Genomic DNA, 25589 nt, shown 5'->3' with positions numbered 1-25589 from the left:
AAAGAAAATTCCAAGAAATTAGACTAGTTGACAAAAAAAACCTCCTAGTATAAATCATCTATTATTATTTAAATATATTTAAAATTATTTGTTATGCTATATAAATTGTGTATTATTATTTACACATAACAATAATATTTCAATATTTTTCTAACAACATTTCAAGTATAATGGCTAACAAACATTTAATTATATAATAATTAATTATATAATGAATATTAAAAATAACTTTATATTATATAACAATTATTTTGCATATGATTAAATACATATAATAAATAATACTATTTTAAAAATATTATTTACAATTTTTTTTACAAAAATTAATCAATGTTGTCTTCTCTAATACTGTAAATACAGTGCATAATATTAAATAATAGTTATTACTTAGAGTTCAGTATTTCTTTTTAAAAAATACTGATAATATTTGTGTCTATATACAATAAATCATATTTATATAATTACTAATATACTAGTTGAATTATTATTTACAGACCATCAAATGTGTTTTTTTTCATCCTTTCTCTTTTGCTATCAATATTCGAATGAGTTGTGCTAAAAAGAGCGTTTGGGTATTGTGTTATTAGAATGTGTGCATCGGGTGGCGTCCGTGTGGCGTCTTACCAGCTTGTGTGCAGTCTAGATGGGCTCCTGCGCTGTGGGGGCGTAATGGGGCAGATTTGACGTAGCACCTGCACCAGCAGAGGTCGTCGACTGTTAACATATCAAGAGGTCAAAGTTGAAAGGTTAATAACTCCTCTGCTCGTGTGGGCGCTAGGTCGCTCGGGGTGGGGAAGGTTGTTTGCCACGTTGGCAAAAGGGAAAAAAAAAAAAAAAAAAACCTCCATCTTGTTAAGCTGTGTTATATTGCTGAGCTGCGGCCTCTCATACTTTTTTACTGTCAGACCAACTCGGTAGCAATGAAACAAACTATTTGCTTCAGAGCGCATGCATCAACGTACCGTTTAGTCTCGTGTGTCTGTTGGCCCGCACACGGAGAAAGGTCTGCAGCAGAGAAAAAAACAACAGGGCGTCACACTTTATATTCATTATTATCATTGTAGCCATTGATATAACCTACCTTTTTAAATCACACTTTATATTCATTATTATCATTGTAGCCATTGATATAACCTACCTTCTTAAATCACACTTTATATTCATTATTATCATTGTAGCCATTGATATAACCTACCTTCTTAAATCGCATATCTGCACGGATCACTTTTTAGTAATCAGAACAAAAGGAATAGTAGTAGTAACACTATGTGAAGTGACTGCTCACATATCAATGTTAATTACAGTAAATCTCGGATATATCGGACTCGGATATATCGGAAATTCACTCACAACGGACAGATAAAACGGACCAATTTTTCTGTAATGCATTTCCAATAAAAATTCATTGCATATATCGGATTTTTTATAACGGATTTCGCCTATTTCGGACAAAATCTCCAGTCCCGTTCCAATGCATTTCCATTAAATTCCCCTCGCATATATCGGATGGCCGCATCGTGGCGCTCCGATTCGCCGAATCGTGACAGGCCGCTATACGACGTCATTTGCAGCGTTTGCAGCGTTTGCAGCGTTGCCTGCTCGTCCAGGTACATTGGAAACATAGTCAAGGAAGTGCCTTTTTATAACGGATAAAATCCGATTTACGCATATACCGGATATAAATCCGATATATGCGTAAAACGGACATTTTCCGGTATACGCATATAACAGATTTCGCTTATATCGGACAAAACCAAAACCACAATTGAATCCGATATATCCGAGGTTTACTGTATTTTCCACAATAATGGTAACAAAAACAGATTTTTTTAACAAGAAACATTTATTTATGAGCTCACATATTTGAAAGTCAGAGGGAACACCTTTCTGTGATTTTTTCACCTGCCTAGTGAAAAAAGTCCTTTGTTTGTCCAAAGCTGCCTTTAACAAACGGGCCTTTTCCGCCCTTAATGCCCTGCCGGGTGGGTAGCTCGCAATGAAGCTTTCGTGACAACTTTTGAAGTGTCTCTCCACATTGTGCCGCTTTGGTATTGCAACAGTCGTCCCGCAAATAAGACACATACATTTTAATTCAAAATCCGTAAAGAAAAATTCTTCCTCCCAATCACGGTGGAAAATGTAAGTCCTTTTTCCGCTTTTCTGCCATGTTTTTGGGGGCTAAACTGCACGAGGAAGCTAACTCCTCATCACCGCTGCACTATATCGGAAAAGCGGTGATCGGACGCGTGCGCACACATGAACTTTGACTTGAGGTAAGAGTTTGTTATAAAATATTTTTGTTTTAATTTTTGATGTTATAAGACGATTAAAAAAATACATTAATGTAAGCAATTCTGATTCAAAATTTAAAGCACAAAATAACAATGAGAATTTGTGACCAGTGCGGACCAGTGCGGACACAGCGTTGGTGACCCCTGGAATAAATTATAAACATGGACGCTACCAAAACAAAGATTAGACTCCTGTCTTTCATCAGAAAAAAAAGATTCTTTACACCTTTTTCTTTAGAATCAGCAGTACAAAATGGGTACGTTTCAGGAAAATATCAGTTCCCGACTAAAATAATAAATAACAGCTACATTTCAAGCAAGACTTTCACTTTAACACGGATTTTTTGGCTTTTTGACAGCTCAAATGTATTCCAAAACATTGACATGAAAATAATGATTTATTTACGTACAAACATAACATGAACTGTTTACACTTTTCACATCAGAACTAAAGTGAGTGCGAGTGCGTAACCTTCTCCACGCTACACTCCTTGTTCCATGTTCTTCTTCCTTGCTATCGAGTGTTTTTAATAAATCCTCTCTGCTGAGCTCTTATCGAAGGCGCTCCTGCCACCTTATGGCCGTTTTTATGGCTTAGAACTGCTCCAAAGGTGACATCCATGAGTGTGGAGTTGCAGCATCACCTCTTTTTTGCCTTTCACGCAAAAAAATGTCAACAATGTCTTCGGGATCGGCTGCTCCGGTTTATAAAAATGTATAAATACGTCCTCAGTGTAAGTCTGCATCATTCATTTAGAATTGTTCTGTGTGTAATTGGAGGTGTTTTACTCGTACTAATTGCCTTCAGTTTGATGAAGGTTCGTACTCATCGCGGTGTGTGTTCACCTGGGATTTTGCATCCAGTTCCAAAGCGGCACATGTGAGCAGGAGAGGAAACATGAGCTGATTGAGACATCTGCATTTCATTCCTCCCACTCTTTATTACTCTGTCAGGAGTTAAGGCGAGCGGCACCCCGATGAACAGACTACAACGAGAGCGTTGGCTGCAACATGTGATCGACTCCCAGCCCGTAAAACCGCTGAGTCACTGGCACCACATCAAGACCAGATAGCATGTTTATGATGTCGCTAACTACTAGCGGAGTGAAGCTCGTTTGGAGGCAACGCTTGCAAAATGCAGTCGGAAAATGAAATGCATGGAGCTACGTACGTATGCTCGAGTGAAAAGAAAGAGGTGAGCTTTTGACTAGTTTAAAAATATGTTTCATGTGGTGTGTGTATTCATCAATATAAAGGGCTCAAGCCAAATCACAATGCGGATCAAAAAAGATCTGCCGTTGCGACACCGTAATCAGGAAACAAACAAAAATTCATCCTAAAAAGACAACATTACTTTTTAAGAAAGTACAATCAAAAATTCATTCATTCATTCATTTTCTACCGCTTTTTCCTCACGAGGGTCGCGGAGGGGTGCTGGAGCCTATCCCAGCTGTCTTGGGGCGAGAGGCGGAGTACACCCTGGACTGGTGGCCAGCCAATCACAGGGCACATATAGACAAACAACCATTCACACTCACATTCATACCTATGGACAATTTGGAGTCGCCAATCAACCTAGCATGTTTTTGGAATGTGAGAGGAAACTGGAGTACCCGGAGAAAACCCACGCATGCACGGGGAGAACATGCAAACTCCACACAGAGATGGCCGAGGGTGGAATTGAACCCTGGTCTCCTAGCTGTGAGGTCTGCGCGCTAACCACTAGGCCGCCCACAATCAAAAATATATAATAATAATATATATAATATAGGGTGGCATGGCGGTCGAGTGGTTAGCGCGCAGACCTCACAGCTAAGAGGACCAGGGTTCGATTTCTCGGCCATCTCTGTGTGGAGTTTGCATGTTCTCGGTTTCCTCCCCCATTCCAAAAACATGCTAGGTTAATTAGCCACTCCAAATTGTCCATAGATATGAATGTGAGTGTGAATGGTTGTTTGTCTATATGTGCCCTGTGATTGGCTGGCCACCAGTCCAGGGTGTACCCCGCCGCCTATCGCCCAAGACAGCTGGGATAGGCTCCAGCACCCCCGTGACCCTCGTGAGGAAAAAGCGGTAGAAAATGAATGAATGAATGAATGAATAATATATGACAATTATATTCCCATCTACTAATTTAATTTCTACAGATTTCTACATTGCATTGTTCCTCAGGCGATGTGTAAGCTTGCGACCCCGCCTCCAGCCACCAAGACAGAGACTGTAATAGGGCTCACTCCTTTCATGGCGTTGTTCTATGGAACAATTGTACGATTCGGATGATGTGCAATTTGCGGGAAAAGAAGTACATTTAACTTAAATTACGCAATGTCTTTGAACGCAACCCCTCGTTGTAATTCAAATGTTCTGGTAATATTAAAGGGACGAAACAAATGGCTTTTTGGACCTTTGTGGTATCTTTTGGCTTGATTGACATATTTAGTTCTAATACATCCATACATCAAATATAGAAACACTGCGGAGGAGCAGTCATCACATTGATGCTAGATAAAACTGTTAAACTGATAAAAATGTTTTGCAAATAGTTGAATATTTATTCCTTTTAAAATGGATAATGTCGTTTAAATGTGTGTTTAAGAAAGCTGAATCCTACTTTGTTCAGTGTTTACATTTCAATAAATATTTGTTTAAACTTGACACCTGTAATATTTGTTATCATCATATTTTTTTCATATAAATTGAGGGAGCAAAAGCAGTATTGGACACAAATATCGGCCCAAGCAAAATCGGCCATCGGCTCAGGGCGATGGAAAAAAATCAGTCTGAAAAAATACATATTGGTCGATCCCTACTAAAAACCTAAAAATCCAAGATAGGAAAATTTAGATTTGAAGAGCTTGCAACCAAAAGGCGCTAAATCCAATTTTCACTAAGTTGCATGTTTTTCATGAGTTTAATAGACCTCTGTCATGTGTATCCAAATCACATATTTTGGTCTTGAAATTATTTTTAAAAATATGAAAAAAAGTGATGTGAAATTTATGCTTTCAACCAAAAGGCGCTATTTCCATTTCAGATTTCAACCAAAAGGAGCTAAATCCCTTTCTTTATTCTTTATTCTGATTGGCCCAAGTTTCCCATCTATTGATAATCTGACCAATCAGAGAGAAGAATACAATTGGCACTGCACATACAGTGCCAGTATCAGTGCGCATCCTGTGCGCATCCTGTTTTGTTTGTGTACATTAAGTACACGTATGATAGTTACAGTATGTTATGCAATTCAGGAGAACGCAAATTGTGTTTTTACAGTATTCTGTAACATGAAGTTTTTTATTAAAAAATAAATATAAAATACATGGTGTGTGCAGCATGCATTTTTATGACCTATATTGATAGCTCTTTCATTTGCAATATAGACTTGATGACCAAATAGATTGATATGTGCGTAGTTAAAAATCATTGATTTTCTCGAAATCAGTCAAAATGGATTTAGCGCCTTTTGGTTGCAAGCTCTTCATTTATTTTGTGTAAAAATATCAAACATAATATAATATCAAACGTAATGAATGGGGGTGTCACAAGATCTTGTGAGATTATATCGTGACAAGATTTGTCGTCCCAATTAGTTAATGCACTATGAAGAAATGCTAATATAGTATCTCTACAGAGCATTTCCTAATGTATCGCCCCCACTGGTATGGCTTTTGATTCTGATTTGAAGCATTACCTGATAACGGTCAGAGTGGGTGTCGTCAGCCGGTCGGTTGGGTGAGCTCGGTGAGCCTCCTTCCCGTTTGATGTGCAGAGAAAAAGAAAGAGCCTACAAGTAGAAAACGAGGGACAAGTGTCAGATGTAGAGCGGCAAGGCTAACTAACGCACATTATGATATGACAATATCAACTGTGTTTACCTTTGGCGTCCTCATGACGTGGTCGTGCTGCACAGGGGTGATACTAGTGAGGGGGGAGAGGTGGGAATCAGACACAGGTCGAAGAAACAGTGCATGCATAAAACACACAAATCCAAAATGATGTCAGGAATATGCTCTATCTCGTACGTTGCCTGCTTTTATCTTGTCCAAATTTGCATATAAGTGTTTGTATTACCTCCTTTTTGTCTTTTCACTCAGTCTTTATCACACACACACACACACACACACACATATCATATATATACATATATATATACATATATATATATATATATATATATATATATATATATATATATATATATATATATATATATATATATATATATATATATATATACATACACACACATATATGTTTAGTGTTCCATTTGAAACCATTACTGTCCACCAAGTGGTCTTTAAGCAGATTTAGAGTGTTATGTCTTTATTGGAAAAATCCTTCTTCTGGCCAAGCAGGAGTGTGTACAATATGCGTGTGTGTGTTATATGTCATGTGTTGTGTATGCCGCGTGCATGAGCGAGTAGGTTTGGCTTGGAGCAGCCATTAGCGGGACATTACTTGCCCGCTGTATGATTTGTGGCCCGGAGGCTGACGGCTACAATATGAAATATGTAGGGAACAATGAGGCACCTTGTAAACAACGTACGATGTAGGCGACACAGATGTTGGCAAATCACAAAAGGGGATGGGGGGGGGAGTGAGAGTACAGCGACTGTCTGCATTCATGAGCAGCCAACATATACAGTAAACCTCGGATATATCGGATTCAATTGTTCCCACTGATTTTGTCCGATATAAGCGAAATCCGTTATATGCGTATACCGGAAAATGTCCGTTTTACGCATATATCGGATTTATATCCGGTATATGCGTAAATCGGATTTTATCCATTATAAAAAGGCACTTCCTTGACTGTTTCCAATGTACCTGGATGCGCAGGCAACGCTGCAAACGCTGCAAATGACGTCGTATAGCGGCCTGTCACGATTCGGCGAATCGGAGCACCACGATGCGGCCATCCAATATATGCGAGGGAAATTTAATGGAAATGCATTGGAATGGGACTGGAGATTTTTTCCGAAATAGGCGAAATCCGTTATAAAAAATCCGATATATGCAATGAATTTTTATTGGAAATGCATTACAGAAAATTTGGTTCTTTTTTATCTGTCCGTTGTGAGCGAATTTCCGATATATCCGAGTCCGATATATCCGAGGTTTACTGTATAATGTATGCCAAGTGGATCAATGCAATTTGCCAGGATTTGTTCAGATACATAAACAATACAAAAACTGACATTGAAACTCTTTTGGATGAAAAAATACAAATATGGTGGATGCCCTCCGTAAAGCCGTCCTCACGATACCAGTGGTATCCTGCTATAGATTCTTCCAAGAAAATGACTTATACCGGTATAAATGATAAAACGTAAAGAACCCACTTTGATGACTTCACACCGCAACGGATATATGATGAATGAAATGCTGTCATCGTGAGGAGAAGGAACGTTCATGTGTTGAAGTATTTGCTCGGCAAACCGCTGAGTCCTGGCACAAAATCAGTAGAAACACTAAACAATCCCCTCCCGACCTACAAAGGTTGAATTGGCGATAAACCAAGGTGAAAGTTGGCTGAATCGCCTCTTCCAGAACATGAACAGAAGCTAGCAGGGGTTAGCTTGTGTGGTTTTGTGTGTGAGACTCGGGCTCGATGTTGTGTTTTAATGAAACAAACACTTTACAGTGGCCGGTGATGACGTGGATGTTTTGCATGAAAATATCAGAGAAGTGCGCTTATTTTTGAACGTAGCTCTTCTTAGCTGTAAATACACATTCTCCACACGCAACGCACTTCAGTTACCGTCGTTAAAAATAAATGTGTCCCATGTCTAATGGGAACATGAGAACAAAAAATGTCTTTCATATGGAGTTGGCATTGCATGGGTGACTACATCTTCCTTCATCACAAACACAGGCATTACACTTTGTTGAATAGTTAGTAGCAATGTGTGCAGAAGTTAGTGTTATGATAGCTTGGATTAACCGCGGGTGTATTGTAGGGGTGTCGGTATACATCATGCTGATTGGCCGATGGGGAAGACTTGTGGTACCTGATTTGAAGCTGGCTGAGCTTGGTCAACTCCTGCTCCATGTGGTCTTGCAGCTCTCCCGGTCGCAGAACGCTTTGACACACTGGACAAACTGGAGCCCCAGCATCATACAGAACCTTCACCTTGCCTGCAAACAAAGTATTTGTGTCTTTATGTCACATTCCAGTCGTTCCATTGCAGAATTTGTATACGGTATCACAAATTTCCGAGGAATCAGAACTTAGTTAGATCATGCGTTCTGTAGAGCAAACTTTCTTATTGACAGAGTAATACAGGAACACACACATCGCTACAGCGGCTGCCCGTCGTCAGCGTGTCGACATCATAGGCTGTCAATAGGAACATTACCCAGGAGGGCCACTCGGCCCGCTGGGCCCCGCTGATGGATTACTGCCATAAGCGGCCAGCTGGGATCCCGAGGAGCTCCACTATATCAAAATTTTACCTAGTAGATGAGGTGATTTACTCCTGAAAGCCATCAATCACAGAGTGCTAGTAGGCAGGACGCACCTAATTTGCCATCTCTGCACAGTAGCGGGAGAACCAATGCCTGATCTGGTTGGCGTTTTTAGGTACAGTAATCCCTCCCCGCTCCAAGTTTTGAATTTGACGACAGCCTATTAGTAGTTCAGAAATATGCATATTTAAGCAAATGATACAATTTTAGGCCTAAATTAAGTCTTTTCATGCATAAAAAGGTCTAAGTGACGTAAAATACAAATATAAGGTGTTCAGAAGATGCATTCAAAGACATGCTATGTTATGTATTATACACTGGTCACCTGGTGTCAGTAATGTTAATTATTAGTTAATGAGTAGGGATGTCACGAGACACTTCATGAGATACAGTAAACCTCGGATATATCGGAAATTCGCTCACAACGGACAGCCAAAAAAGAACCGATTTTTCTGTAATGCATTTCCAATAAAAATTCATTGCATATATCGGATTTTTTATAACGGATTTCGCCTATTTCGGACAAAATCTCCAGTCCCGTTCCAATGCATTTCCATTAAATTTCCCTCGCATATATCGGATGGCCGCATCGTGGCGCTCCGATTCGCCGAATCGTGACAGGCCGCTATACGACGTCATTTGCAGCGTTTGCAGCGTTGCCTACATTGTACAAGGTACATTGGAAACATAGTCAAGGAAGTGCCTTTTTATAATGGATAAAATCCGATTTACGCATATACCGGATATAAATCCGATATATGCGTAAAACGGACATTTTCCGGTATACGCATATTACGGATTTCGCTTATATCGGACAAAACCAATTGAATCCGATATATCCGAGGTTTACTGTACCAATGTTCTGTGGCACAAACGCGGCAAGATGCTGAAACCAATGCACTTATCGTCCCAGGAACACAAGGGGGGGATCTTATCAAGTTTTAGTCTTGCGAGATCTTGTCACACAAGATTTTGTGGCACTTATATTAATAAATAAATAATAATACAAAAATATAAAATAATAATAATAATTTGAAAACATGTATATAAAAAAGTGCTGTCCAGAAACCAGAAGTAAAAAAGGAACAAGGAGCTCTCTCAATGCTAACATGTGTGAGTCTATATTATGTCTTACATGTGTTATTTTCTCATTATGTCTACTATATTGGCTAGTAGTGTAAAGGTGACTATAGAGGTGTTAGTTCCTGTCTAGAGGGCTCACATAATGTTAAAAAAACGTATTTAATAGGTTGTAAACAGCTTTTCTATGCTCTAACTAAAAAAAGGTTCCATTTATAAATAAATCACCTATCTTGAAGCGATGAACTGCTCTGAACGAGGGATGACTGTAGTGTGAATAAAGATGACCATAGAGAGCAACCACCCGACGAAGTCCATCTCAAAAGAGATAACATACGTCAATAATATGGCAACATCAGTAGCGCTATGTGGGCCCTTAATGCGCAGCTAAATGGGGCAAAATGTCCCCTAAATAAAACATGGGGTGGGAAATGGAAAGTGGTGTCCTTGGGAGAGTGACAGCTCTCCTTGCCTCGGCCGCCTACCCCCTCGCACCCTTTTTGCATCCCCTCGTGGAAGCCTAAATGACTTTTCCTGACACGCATCAAATGTTCCTGTGCTTTGTGCGCTCCGCCGCCCGGAACATGTCGGCATCAGTAAACAATGAAATCTCCGGGCCGGAATTGAATTTATAACCACATTACCTGCGCAGATAACGTCTCTGAATGGCACCGCGATAAGAGGAATGGGATTTGATTTTCAGGAGTTTTATTGGTCCACTTTTGGGATTCAAAACCACAATCCCCCTCCGATTGCAGCCTTGCCCGGCATCGTCCACCTCTGATCCAAATACAAACACCAGATTGTGTCTTTTTTCTCGGCGCATGTTTGCTGAATCGCGACTTTTAGAATAATGGAACTTTATTTATCAGACATACAATGTACAGTGAACTTAGTCTATGCATTTAACCCATCCTCTTCACTTTCGGTACACTTCCCTACTTGCCCACAGACGACAGCTGTGACTGGGACAAAAAAAGCAGGATTCGAACCACCCACCCTCTGGTTACTGGACAACCCGTACTACCTCCTGAGCCACGCCACCCCTACCTTCCTGCTTTGACACATTTCAAAGCCCCTTGCCCCATCCTACATAAACCCTGTCAGTATCAGTCAGACTCAGGCCCTCTTCAGCCTGGGGGGTCTCAGACACACAACTGGGGGCTGTAAAAGCCGTCTGTGGGGCTTGTAAACTGTTCCTTCACTACAGCAACCAGCTCGGATGGATTGTTGGCCCGCCGTTGTTGGGCCGTACCTATTCTGAAGTGTCTATCGCCGAATGTCGCTGATTGTTTCCTTTCTTCTCTCTGTCTGGACACTTCAGGACCTCCTTTCTCGGCTGTCGAGTATTTATCCTCATTAGTTCACTGATGAGGGCAAGCAGCAATAGAGTAAATGTCACTATATAGAATTTGTTTGTTTTATGATGTAACAAGTAAGTGAAAGAAGAGGGAAAATAGCAACATACAATATCATGGTTCAATTGTCGCTCCCTCATTATATGGTGTTTTTTCAGAATTAATTAATGAACAAATGATGGCTGGTTTGTGGTAGAATATGGTCGTTATGTCATTACGGTCATTCGTGCAAACATATTGAAATACAAGTGATATGTAGTATTGTTGTCATTGAGACATAAGCTTACATTACATGACCTTAACACTGCATGAAGTCAGGAAGTCAGCCATGGCATGATAGAGTAAAAAAAACTTCCTCTCCCATCCAGTGTGGAAGTGGTACATTTTGGGCTTCTTAAGTTAAGAATAAATACATTTGCTCACTGGATAGCTCACTAACTGTCACGTATCGGTTTGCTGGAGTAGTGTCACGGCCCCAGGATGCAGAGATGAGGACCCAAATGCAGGTAAAACGTATTTTAATGACTGGTGCTATGCAACTAAATAGACAGTACTCAAATGGGAATGGTGCCAGGGATAGTAAATGCAAACAGAAAACAGAATAGGGTAACACAGGAAGTGAGTACAAAACAAGGGCATGAAAGGAAAACTAAAGGCATGAAAGGAAACTAAGGGGGCTAACTAACTAGTGACACTAGCTAGCTGTCTTGAGTCCCTGCAGCGCAATGTGTTGTAAACAATCATTAATAGGAGCGTAAAGGTGGTTGCAGGCATGTTATGTCACATCTATATGGCTCTAATAATGTTAAAAGCTGTATTTAGATAGTCATAAAAACATTTTTGACGCCATCTCGGTTATCGTGCAATATTGCATGTAACAAAGTTCTCCATTTGCCATGCACTGTATCATTCCACGTGCATGCTAAAGATGAGGAAGACGAACGCTTTGTAGTCAATCACATCTGCACAATGTCCAGCACCAAGCCCTGAAGCAGCAAGATCAAAATCCCTCTAAAAGTCCTCAAAACATCACATCGCCTCCCCCCGGGGCCTTGGTAATGGTCGATGCCAGCGCCCATATGACGGCTGCCACTTCAGCAGATGCAGATGGAGCGGAGATGCCTAACGTGACCTTTAGTGAATGCCACATCACATCAGGCCGGGATGTCACCCGTTGACATTATGCTAGGGCATGGAAAGGCTGTTCACAGGGAGACACGGTGACGAACGCGCTTAAACCCACCAGGCCCGCACCCAGCCATCCCCCTTGGCGACAAACCTGTGGATGCGGGATAATTTTGATTGATGTGGTCTGGACGGGACGGCTTTGAATTGCAGAAGACACGCGAGTGAATGTTGAGGAGAGGACGTGGCACTTGTTTTGCGTCAGCTCCTTTTTTCACTAGCGATAAAGTGCTGAGACAAGTCGCTCCAACCAGAATCATTATCCCAATCATCAAACAATTCCTTCAGCACATCAGAAAGCCCCCCTATAAAGCAGTAACAAGCACAGACTCTATATAAACAGTAGGCATGCAGAGATTTGAAGGGGGGGATTCTGTTAACGCCTGGTGGCTAACGCTGCACTGGTGGGTGAGTAGGCAGGTCCTTGGCACACTTTCAGAGGAGATGGAGACCTATAAAAGCCATTGGCTCCTGCCACACCTGTGCCCCACCCTATAAGGCGGCCTGCATCCCATTTAAAAGCATCACGCAGGATATTAGTCAGGACTTTTTGCCGTCTGTGAGGTACAGCTAATCTCCAAAGCGGAGTGGGGGAGAGGGGAAAGTATGCAGGCCGCTGTTTGTCTTTTATTGGGGAAATAATGGCCTATTGAGAAGTTTGGTATTTAATGAGCAACATAATAGGCTCTGTAGTAACACATCTGCTACCAGCATAGTAATTTCCTCTCCTTTCAAAGCTGCCCCAGCCTTTGAAACACGACGGCGACTCGCCTTTGACACATTATTTCAAGATATCTGCTTTCTATTAATTGTTCGACAGCTTGGCTCCGCATTCTTTGACTGATGAAGAAACACTTCTCCTCCCGGGTCGACCTCATATCTCCTCTCTGTGTCCAATTTAATTCCTGCATCCTTCAAAAATGGCCCTCCTTCTGAGGAATCAATCGCATTTAATGTGTTAAAGACACTGGCCACAAGCACAGCAACCTTTGCCCCCTGCAAAAATCAATGCCTCGTTAGATTGCTAATGATCATTCATTGACTAATAAGATCTGTATCAACCTCTTGTAGAACATCGATTGGCCTTTGTAGCTAGTAGCTCTCTGGGCTTCACGTGGCGATGCCACATGCGACAGGAGGCAACAGCTGGAAGTCCTCGGGAATCAGATGATGAAAAAGCTCCTGGTGAGAATGGAACCGAATCCTAAATCTCAAATGGACTCATTCTGAGGCACCTCAGGCTAAATCCTTTTTTCTCCCGACCTACAGATCAATGGACATAACCTCTCTGGCCATAGGTCAATCAGCACACAACCCCCAAATTTATCTCTGTCTCCCTCTCGCCCTTTCTCTCTCTCATCTTCTCCATTAGTCACCACAATTGTTCAATCAGGTACGGGTGTGGCTGAGCATGCCTGAGTCCAATCATGTCGTTGATGGAGAGTGGACCGGGGAGCCGAACGACTGTGACCGTGTTTTCCCTTCTCAGGACTGGAGGGCAAAGGATCGAACCCTGCCTCCCCTCCGTTCCAGCCAATCAATCTGGCCCTCATTGAGATGCATGGCTCAATGATCTGTGATAGTAACTTACAGATTGGAGAGAGCCAGTGCAAGTCAGGGGCTGTCTTTGGTCATTTGCGGTGATGTAAAGCTACTTATGTGCTCACTCACGGCAAATCCACAGGTCAAGACTTTTTGCAGAATGACATCACCTTTGAAACCTACTAAACTACAAAATCTGTTACAGATCACAGTATGAGTATGAGAAGTGATCATTGATTACAAAACTAAGACGACATTTGACCCCAGATACCTCATGTTTCTGTCAAGTGATACAGTTCAGTCTGCAGCTCCACCCTTTTGCTTTTGTAGCACTGCTACTCCAACAGAGGAGGACCAGAAAGCGGGAGAGGTATTTTTGCTGACATCAAGGAAAGGAAGTTTTACGATTCCTTTTGCCTTTGCCAAAATACTTACGTCAGACGAATTCTAATGTTTTGTTCTAATGATTTGGCCGTGGACGGTGGATAGAACACCATATTGCTTGAACTGACAAACTAGGATGCCTTTGAGGGTAGCACTTGGAACAAAAGCTGATATCCTTACTGATTATTCGCTCTGAAGTGTATGTACCTGACTCATCTATCCATTTGAATACACTCTACAAGTTCTTTCTTCTGTCAGAAACAGACATTTCATGGTTTTCCATGCAGAGCATGAGATGCAATTGAGCTCTTCCTGGGGGCAATCATACAATGCCAGATCTAGCCTTTCCCAAGCTCTTCTACCGACATGCCGTCAGTCTGGCAGGATCAGGAAAGCCAGCAAGTGTATATGGAGCACTACATCGGTAGCCTGTCACTCATTCTGATGGCATCAACCAGCCTTGCTGTGAAATATACTGTCAGATTCAATCACACAGCCAGGTCTGTCTAAACACAATCAATCCGTCATATTTGGTTTCCAGCCCAGGGAGAAAGTTCAGTTTTCTTGCTATTTCAGTTCAATGCATCATACATTTTATAATGGGTTTATTATCCTTAACACAACTTGGAAAAAGTTTATTAACGTTACAGTTGACATGCAATGTACGCCTATGTGTTCATCTGATTGGCTCTAATTAGGGTGTGTTCACACTTGTCTTGGTAGTGTGGGTTGTTTGGTTGAGATTTGGTTGGTCCACTTGCAAATAAACTCGTACTGGTACACCAAATGAACCACCAGACACCATTTAAATGACAACAAAGAATAGTGATTAGAAAGAAGAAGTGATATATGAGGCGGACACGCTGTCTCTCTGCTTTAAAGGTACATTTACAGTATATATATAGAAAAATATGGATATATGTTTATGGAACATTTGAGCAGAATATCAAAATAACCTATGTATTTAACCAAGCAGATGGTGTGGGTTTTGATTTACTTTGAAATATTAGATTTTTGTCACATAATATGTCTCAAAAAGCTGTCAATCATGTCCTTACCTCATACATATACCTTTTGTCCAACGACACAACGGCATTGTGAATTGTAATCAAACCTGTGGAACCTGCAATTTGCAACTTATCAATCATGGAAATAAATTTGAAGATTTTTGGTCAAAAGGGAGGTTTGTAGATTTGTTGCCGTTAGCTTGTACTCACCCACCCCACCAACACACACACACGTTCTTCACACAAGGTGTAGTGCAGGTGAAGATATTTGACATAAAGAAGCAACACCCTACAGCGATGTTGAAAGCTCTTTAAAACCACCAGCATACTTAGACAGCATAGGGGTGCCTGACCAACAATGAGCCCCGATCGGGCCCTCCCGTCAGAACTTTTTGGAACAGTGTCGTTTACCACCCCACAACGTTTTCAAGCCTTTCAGCCTCATCTGTTGACATCATGAGCAATAACAGATAACATCCGATACTGTCCAAAACACAAGGCTGCTGCTGGTACCAGACCGGAACATGCACCTGTGTTTGGGTTAGCCCCAATTCCTCAAGGATGCTATTGTGTCTGCCTGGATGAACAAACACATGATAGAAGATAAGCTATCTTCAGTGACATATGTCTCATTTACAGGATCTGATTCTGAGCTGTTCATGTAGAAAAATATCTTGCACAGATTAGAAGAATCATCACAGTGTAAATGAAGCCTTCATACTGTCCTATGACAAGATGAAGATGAAGAAGATACAGTAGAACTGTAGATTCAGGTTTCAGCATACCGGTGTTGACAGAAAAAGCAATGACTTCTGTTCCTGTGACACTTGTCAGTCAAATTTTAGTCTAAGATGGAACTCATACCGAAATGAGTACCTAATACCCACAGTACACGTGAAGGGCATAAAATATATAGTACAATAGTAGACAAAAGAACAAAAGACCAGTACACTGCGTAGTTATTACTGTCACTTTCATAGGAATTCCTCAAGGCTCTGGATGTTGAGGGAGTGTCTTGGCTGACACGTCTCTTCAACATTGCGTGGAAGTCGGGAACAGTACCTTTGGATTGGCAGACCGGGGCGGTGGTCCCTCTTTTCAAGAAGGGTGACCGGAGGGTGTGTTCCAACTACAGGGGGATCACACTCCTCAGCCTCCCTGGGAAAGTCTATTCCAGGGTGCTGGAGAGAAGGGTACGACCGTTGGTCGAACCTCTGATACAAGAGGTCCAATGCGGTTTTCGTCCTGGTCGTGGAACACTGGACCAGCTCTACACCCTCACCAGGGTGCTTGAGGGTGCATGGGAGTTTGCCCAACCAGTCTACATGTGCTTTGTGGATCTGGAAAAGGCATTCAACCGTGTCCCTCGTGGCGTCCTTTGGGGGGTGCTCCGGGAGTACGGGATTGGTGGCGCGTTACTACGTGCTATCCGGTCCTTGTACAAACGGGGCAGGAGTCTGGTTCGCATTGCCAGTAGTAAGTCGAGCCTGTTTCCGGTAAACGTTGGCCTCCGCCAAGGCTGCCCTTTGTCACCGATTCTGTTCACAATTTTCATTGACAGAATTTCTAGGCGCAGCCAAGGCGTTGAGGGAGTCCAGTTCGGGGGCCTTAGAATCTCATCTCTGCTATTTGCAGATGATGTGGTTCTTATGGCTTCTTCGGGCTGCGACCTTCAGCGTTTACTGGGACGATTTGCATCTGAGTGTGAAGCGTCTGGGATGAGACTCAGTACCTCCAAATCAGAGGCCATGGTTCTCAGTCGGAAAAGGGTGGAGTGCTCCCTCCGGGTTGGGAATGAGGTCCTGCCCCAGGTGGAGGAGTTTAAGTATCTTGGGGTATTGTTCACGAGTGAGGGAAAGTGGGAGCGTGAGGTCGACAGACGGTGCAGACTCGGCAGTAAAGCGGTCGCTGTACCGGACCGTCGTGGTGAAAAGAGAGCTGAGCCGGAGGGCAAAGCTCTCAATTTACCAGTCGATCTATGTTCCCACCCTCACCTATGGTCATGAGCTTTGGGTCATGACCGAAAGAATGAGATCGCGGATACAGACGGCTGAAATGAGTTTCTTCCGTAGGGTAGCTGGACTCACCCTAAGAGATAGGGTGAGGAGCTCAGCCATCCGGGAGGGGCTCAGAGTAGAGCCGCTTCTCCTTCACATCGAGAGGAGTCAGTTGAGGTGGCTCGGGCATCTAGTCCGGATGCCTCCCGGACGCCTCCCTGGTGAGGTGTTCCGGGCATGCCCAGTCGGGAAAAGGCCCCGGGGCAGACCTAGGACACGCTGGAGGGACTATGTCTCACAGCTGGCCTGGGAACGCCTTGGTGTCCTCCCGGTGGAGCTGGAGGAGGTGGCCGGGGATCGGGAAGTCTGGGTTTCCCTACTAAGACTGCTGCCCCCGCGACCCGGACCGGGATAAGCGGAGGAAAATGGATGGATGGACTTTCATAGGAGCAGATCCTTAGTTTCTGCAATAAAGAGATTGTTGATCGACCACCGCCTTGTCATCCTTACAGTAAGTAGATGATAGAAACCCATTTTTATCCTTAATAATGGTAATGATAGCTGACTGTTGAGAGTAGCATGGCTGCATACAACTAGTTCTCGAGTCTCATGTTCATGGACCAAATTAATATTTAGTAACCATACAACGCTGTAAACTGAAGACCGCCTGCATTTTCTATCTTGCTAACAACAGGGAAAAGGGCACACTGGAAATACATAATAAAGGATGCTTATACTTGTAAGGTTCCCTTTTTTAAGGCCATGTATGCCAGTATGGATAAAAGACATGTCTGCAAACACACTTGTGCACTAATGTGTGCATGCATTCATGAATATATCTCTTACACACACACACCATGTAGCCCCTCTGAGCTACCCCGTCAATACACCCCTCCGATCTGGCAGCAAACACAGAAGAAGAACAAAGAGACCCGCGGGGCCGCCAGAGGGTATAGATCTTCTCGCCTGTGTTCTCCCCCGAGTGAGGTCACACAGGAGCCGCTCAATCTCCTCGACTTGACTCATCACAAGCTTGGAGCTGCGGCTGCTGTTGCTGCTAATGAGGCTGGACCAGGCCCACACAGAGTCGAATGGTTTTGGGCTTTACTGTATTAGCGGACTGGATCTGGAGATAAGGCCAATGCTGCTGAAATAGTTTTTACACTATTTTACCTGATGTACTCATGCACCAACGTACAGTAGCAATTCAATGGTTTGTGCTGCACATTTTCAAAGTTTGTTACTTTGAAGTTACAAAGAACCCTTAACATTAGCCACGTTTACATGAGGAGTTTTTCCTCTTTCCGAACGGAATCTTTCTGAATGACTTTTCTGAAAACATGGTATCCATGGAAAGGAATATTCCAATCTCTTGTTTACATGCGCCGCTATAATCCAACAGAATAGTCAATAGGGCATGCCCAGTAAAACGTAAACATCAACATCATGTGATACAGTAAACCTCGGATATATCGGACTCGGATATATCGGACTCGGATATATCGGAAATTCGCTCACAACGGACAGATAAAAAAGAACCAATTTTTCTGTAATGCATTTCCAATAAAAATTCATTGCATATATCGAATTTTATATAACGGATTTGGCCTATTTCGGACAAAATCTCCAGTCCCGTTCCAATGCATTTCCATTAAATTTCCCTCGCATATATTGGATGGCCGCATCGTGGCGCTCCGATTCGCCGAATCGTGACAGGCCGCTATACCACGTCATTTGCAGCGTTTGCAGCGTTGCCTGCGCGTCCAGGTACATTGGAAACATAGTCAAGGAAGTGCCTTTTCATAACGGATAAAATCCGATTTATGCATATACCGGATATAAATCCGATATATGCATAAAACGGACATTTTCCGGTATACGCATATAACGGATTTCGCTTATATCGGACAAAACCAGTGGGAACAATTGAATCCGATATATCCGAGGTTTACTGTACCAACTTCCCCGAGTTTTTCTTTCACTTGTTGGAATCACTCCGTATTGCCAGTTTTTCCTTCGTCCAGTCTTGAAATTTAGTTTGGATTAAAAAGTTTTCGCAGCAGTCCAATGCCAAATGCTGGCCTCCATTTTTAAGACCGAAGAATGTCTCGAGGTGCGTCATATCTGAGCATGCGCTGAAAGAACGCACCCGGGATCAATTTAAACAGGAAAAGATCAAATTCAATCTTGCTCATATTTTATACTCGGGACATGTATATATATATATACATTCTTTTTGAATAAAACTGGACGTGTGAATAAAGTATAGAAGGGTTTAGATTCTGTTCCACAGATGCACACAAAAGCTGCTTGCCAACCACCAATAAACAACAGAAGAAGAAAAACTCCACGAAGAAGAACGCACCCTGACAACTTCCCGTTTGAGCGGGTACAAGATACCTCAATCGGATTGGGAAAGGAATATTCCACCGCCGAGAATCCGATTATATGTTCATTTGCATTGGCACTTTTCTTTGGGAATGAGGTGTATACAAAGGTTCAATTCTTTCCGTTTCAGCAAATAAACCGAATGCAATTGGAATATTTGGGTCCATGTATACGTGGCTAATGGCAACAAATCTGTAAAACTAGGACTAGAGCTGCCCTGTCTAGGTTTCAACATGAACTGAAAAAGCCTGCTCAAATGAGAATGCAGGCCTATCTAGCCTTGGAGGATGATGAGAGCTGTCCTGTCTATTGATGACTATCTATTGTCTAATGACAATTCTGTCCTATCTAGTATGAGGTGAAAATGAGAGAAGTCCCATCTAGTCTTGGAGGCTGTAGAAGGACTACAGCTGTTCTATCTACTCTTGAGCACAAACAGACAAAGCCTGTTTGAATGCGAGTGCTGTCCTATTTGACAAAAACTGTCCTTTCTAGTCTTTCTTCATTTCTAGAACTCTCATATCTAGTCATGAGCATGAACAAATGAAGCCTGCGCAAATGAAAATGCTGTCCTATCTAGTCTTGGATGAGGACGAGAGCTGTCATATCTATTCTTTGAAGAGGACTACAGCTGTCCTATCTAGTCTTGAAGATGAACTGGCGAAGCCTGCTGAAATGAGAACGCTCTCCTATCTTGTCTTGAGCTTGAACTGCTGAAGGCTGCTGGAATGACAATGCTGTCCCATCTAGTCTTGGTGAAGTTTTAAAGCTGTTCTACTATATAGTCTTGAGCATGAACTGACGACGGCTGTTTGAATGGGAATGCTGTCCTATCTAGTGTTGGTTGAGGACAGCAGCTGTCCTATCTAGTCTTGAAGATGAACTCATGAAGCGTACTCGGATGAGAGGAAAACGTCTTGGAAGACAACCTGAACAGTTCAGTTAGGATCGACTCAATGCCCTGAGAATGAATGAGAATATTCACAGGAAACATTGAAACTTTCCGTAAAAGCTGATGCAAAATCAGCCATTTCGGTTGCAACAATCACAAAAAAAACTGGACTGCTTCATGTTTTCATCCACATGACTAAAATGTGTTCTATAAATTCCTATAATGATGTTATTTGCATTGAAACAATCCACCTCATGAATCCCATAATCATTCAGTAATTGATTGGTAGGCAGTTGCACTAATGGAGTCAGGGCCAAGACAATAGGATGTGTGAAGCGGATCCTGCGCCGTGACCCTGGCCGGTGGCCTCACAGCGAGGGCTGCCTGTGTGGTCTATGGGGACAATTAGCACAATCTCCATACTAATGGCCGCCTGTAATGGACACTGCTGAGACTGGTGAGTGTGGTTGCATATGCATGTGTTTGTATGTGAGGAACTGGTTTCATACGCGCATTTCCTTGAGTGTAAATATGCGTGCCCTCTGGTGTGTCAGTGACTTCTGAGTTCCTATATCTGCAAGGAAGTGATCAGTCAGCAGTATTGCAGTATCCACCCCCCCCCCACCCTCTTGGCTTGCAGCTCGAACCCTGACGCCCGGCCACTCATTAGCACCATAATAAAGAGTTGAGACGACACATAAAAGGTTATATACTGCTGGACGGCTGTTTTGCTACCAATTATAAATCATGTGATTTATGACCCCATGCTATTCTCTCAGGAGGATCGGGGTGGAGGGAGTGTTTACACCCCTGTACGGTGGGGTCGATGCTGCTCAACTTTGACCTTTATGGCAGGGGCGATTCTAGCATCTGACCTTTAGGGGTGTTTAGCCACCATTCACACAGAAGCTCACAATTTGTAGGTCAATAAAAGCATAATCTTGATGATGCTACTTGTAGTCACATATGATCTCTCAATTTGTTAGTGATCAGGTGACAGCAACTCCTTTTTGAACCACAAAAAACGATAAGATAAAAACATACTCACCCACTGACATGTCAGCTAGCAGAATGAGTATGCTAATCCAGTACATCTAGCAGTCATAGCTAAATCTTAAGCAAATTAGCATGTGAGCTAACTCTTTAGACTTTAGACCATTATTAAACATAATAGAATGTCTTAAATTATACATTTGAGTCATAAAATTGCCTATTAAACTTGAATTCAATCCATAGACACCAATGCGCATCAAGGCCATTTGCGTAGATACTGCAGTGCATTGTGGGACTTGTAGTGTTTATACAGTGTGTCTTGTCCTCTAGTCAGCTAGCTAATGCTAGCTCTTCAACTAATTAGCTTAGTCAAGTTTATTTATATAGCCCTTAATCACAAAAGAGTCTCAGGCTGGAAAAAGGTGAGCTAGCTTATTAAGAAATGCAAAAATCTGAATTAAATGAGCTACATGGATGCTAATGGCGTCAACGCTAACATCAGTACAGGGCACTGATATTGCCTTGCATTGTGGGACTTGTAGTGTTTATACAGTGTGTCTTGTTCTTCTAGTCTGCTAGCTAATGCTACCTCTTCAGCTAATTAGCTTAGTCAAGTCAAGCCAAGTCAAGTTTATTTATATAGCCCTTAATCACAAAAGGGTCTCAGGCTGGAAAAAGGTGAGCTAGCTTATTAAGAAATGCAAAAATCAGAATTAAATGAGCTACATGGATGCTAATGGCGTCAACGCTAACATCAGGACAGGGCACTGATATTGCCGTGCATTGAACAATACTTTACTTTACTGCTAGCTAATACTAATAATAACCATTACTACTTCAGCAAACTAGCTGGGGTAGGCTAAATATTTATGACACATACATAAAATGGTGACTTTGATGATTAAACGCGCTACATAAACACTAATGAGCATCAAAGCTAACATCAGGGCAGGACACAACTGTTGTACATTATGTAGTGTGTAAATACAAAACATAAAAATATCTAATAAAAATTAATAAATGCTATGTTATTATTACATTCATATTAGATGGAATTTAGCAGCTTTACTGTGTTGAAAAGGAATTGAAAATGCCTTTTTTGTGCTTTTAAGAGGGCTTTGTAGCTTGTATAGCTAGTCGCTAAATCAACAACCTTTTATGTGTATGTGATGTAAAGTTTCCCAAGTTGGCCGAGTTCAGCTGAAACTTCACTTTTCACGCCTTATGTACATCTTGACAAGATGTTTTTTTTTCATAATTTAAAAAAAATGCAAACCATGGCTTAAAGTCACAGAATGATGTCAGAACATTGTGCAGTGGGGGAGGTAAAGCCATCAAGCCTGGCATGCCTTTTTGACACACTTGGCTTTTGTCAAGCTCCTCCACAGCTGGAAGACTTGTAAAAAAAAAAAAAAATCACAAGCGATATGCTGTAATGAGGGACACACACACACACACACACACACACAGACAGCAGTATGTGTTTAACTTCAACGTTCGCCCTCTCTGACATCTCGATGAGCCCGACACTGATTTGTCGGGCTCGGGGGACGCGGGAGAGGATGCGTTTGCGTGCATGCATGCCACTTCTGAAGAACTGAAATCCTCCTTCCGCCGTTACCCCCACCAGTCCTTCCTATGCATGCACACACACACACACACACACTTTGATGTGAGATGGGAAGCAGCTGCAATGCAGGTTGATCAGGTGCTTGGACTGGAAGGTGGAAAGAAGGGAAAATGGAGAGAAAGAAGGAAAAGCCTCCTGTGTTAAAAAGCAGGGTGTTGTTTTAACAACCCGGGGGCCTTGGACTCATGACGACTCCCCCCCGTCTCTGTCTCAGCGGGACATGCAGGCAGATGCAGTGACGACAAGATGTGTTATGACTTGTGATGGTCTAACAGGTGGTGACGGTCACCACAAAAAGATCTCAGCGCACACAAACACGCACATAAACGCACACGTGTCCCCCTGCTACTGTAAAACCCTCCTGCCAGACTTATAGGGATCCTGTCTGTCTCCAACAAGCCGTGTGGTCCTCATCCTGATGCACACTCTTGGAGAGACAATTCAGGCCACAGACACACAAGCATGCTGACCATTCTGAAATAAATAAATATATACAGTATATGTATATATATACTGTATATATAGTGACGGAAAATGGATACAAGAAGAAATTTCTTTAGAATACTCGGAAATAGCGGAACTCAAATAATAGTGGTTTCAATTTTTACCAGTGTAAAAATAAGCTGACGTCATTACGTTTGGTCTTGGTTCCAGACCCGTCAGTGATAAATGAATTTACACAAAGTAGGATTTCCTATTTAAAAATAGCTAGAGCATAGAAAATCTGTTTACATCCTTATAAATACAATTTTTGACATGATTAGAGCCTTCCAGTCATAAAATAACACCCCTATATTGTAGACATATTAAAAATATATAAATATACAAACAAATGTAAATGTGTTTCGATGACTAATTAAAAAGTATTCGAATTTGAGAGGCTGAAATCAGTGGACATTTAAAAATATAACATTTATGAACCCAATACCAAAATAGTTGTTGATTAATTGGATAACTGATTACTCATCAACTAATTAATTGTTGCAGCTTCTGGTATATTGTATTTTGTTTTTAAGCACAGCTGTTGATTCAATTCTGTGTGAATTGCAAAACATTGCTCATTGTGTTAAGTGTTGCTATTCAATTAAAATGCAATTACACAGACTCTAAATAAATCCTTTTTACGGAGACCCATCACTCGTATTTAAAGAACATTAAAAATAAATAGGAGACACTGATGCGGTGCTGGAAGGGAAATCATGAATTACAAATGGAAGCAGCAATTTTGAAGCTTTGGGCAATACGAAAGAGCGCCACGACGCCTTACTCTGGTTGAAAGTAACTGCCAAATAAAATGATTAAAACTCCATTCCTCCATCATTTAAAACCTGTAACGACTTGAAGAGTTGGCATTTTGGATTTTTGGTATGATACATTACAGGGGGGTCCAAAGTGTTTGCGTCCTGTTGCTGATTTTTCATTGGCACATTTTAAAAGTACAATTAAACATGAAAACAGACAAAAACAACAAGAAAAATGGGAATAAAGCCATAATATTAATTTGTAAAAATGTTCAGCATAAGCATAAGATCATAACACTGTAAGAAAAATGTCTACAATAATTTTCACATTATTAGTAACAAAACAAACAAAGTTGCAGTTTTTGGAAAATTTGATTGGAAGAAAAAAACTGTGGTATTATGAGAATCAATTGAAAATACAGTAAACCTCGGATATATCGGATTCAATTGTTCCCACTGGTTTTGTCCGATATAAGCGAAATCCGTTATATGTGTATACAGGAAAATGTCCGTTTTACGCATATATCGGTTTTATATCCGGTATATGCGTAAATCGGATTTTATCCGTTATAAAAAGGCACTTCCTTGACTATGTTTCCAATGTACCTGGACGCGCAGGCAACGCTGCAAACGCTGCAAATGACGTCGTATAGCGGCCTGTCACGATTCGGCGAATCGGAGCGCCACGATGCGGCCATCCGATATATGCAAGGGAAATTTAATGGAAATGCATTGAAACGGGACTGGAGATTTTGTCCGAAATAGGCGAAATCCGTTATAAAAAATCAGATATATGCAATGAATTTTTATTGGAAATGCATTACAGAAAAATCGGTTCTTTTTTATCTGTCCGTTGTGAGCGAATTTCCGATATATCCGAGTCCGATATATCCGAGGTTTACTGTATATATGAAAAAGTAACATCACGGTTAATTGGTTCCAATGCAATATTTTTGTAGTTAGAGCCTAGAAAAACTGTTTCAAAAATGACTTTTGAAATACATACAAAAAATAACACCCTTATAGTCATTTTTACTCTCCTGTTATTCTTTGTTTGGATCAAATTGTACAGGCTACGGGATCACTGCAAGAACATAACCGACGGCCACCGCTACCTTACCAAGAAACTGTTTTAA

General features: G+C 41.7%; 1 protein-coding gene across 2 annotated transcripts in view; it reads right to left on the bottom strand.

Annotated features, from left to right (window-relative positions):
* rnf220b (ring finger protein 220b) overlaps positions 1-25589 on the bottom strand; it is a 48068-nt gene that overhangs the window by 9447 nt on the left and 13032 nt on the right. The window contains exons 3-7 of one of the 2 annotated variants that reach the window (XM_058074425.1): positions 8300-8426; positions 6164-6206; positions 5980-6072; positions 963-1005; positions 625-714 (exon numbers count right to left, since the gene is read on the bottom strand). In XM_058074425.1, the coding sequence (XP_057930408.1) occupies positions 625-714; positions 963-1005; positions 5980-6072; positions 6164-6206; positions 8300-8426 (396 nt within the window). The remainder of the gene's footprint in view (positions 1-624; positions 715-962; positions 1006-5979; positions 6073-6163; positions 6207-8299; positions 8427-25589) is intronic. The other variant, XM_058074426.1, reaches the window with a different exon arrangement.

This window comes from Doryrhamphus excisus, chromosome 5 (genome assembly GCF_030265055.1).
Source record: "Doryrhamphus excisus isolate RoL2022-K1 chromosome 5, RoL_Dexc_1.0, whole genome shotgun sequence".
NCBI lineage: Eukaryota > Metazoa > Chordata > Actinopteri > Syngnathiformes > Syngnathidae > Doryrhamphus > Doryrhamphus excisus.
This window is presented reverse-complemented; position numbering and strand designations above follow the sequence as displayed.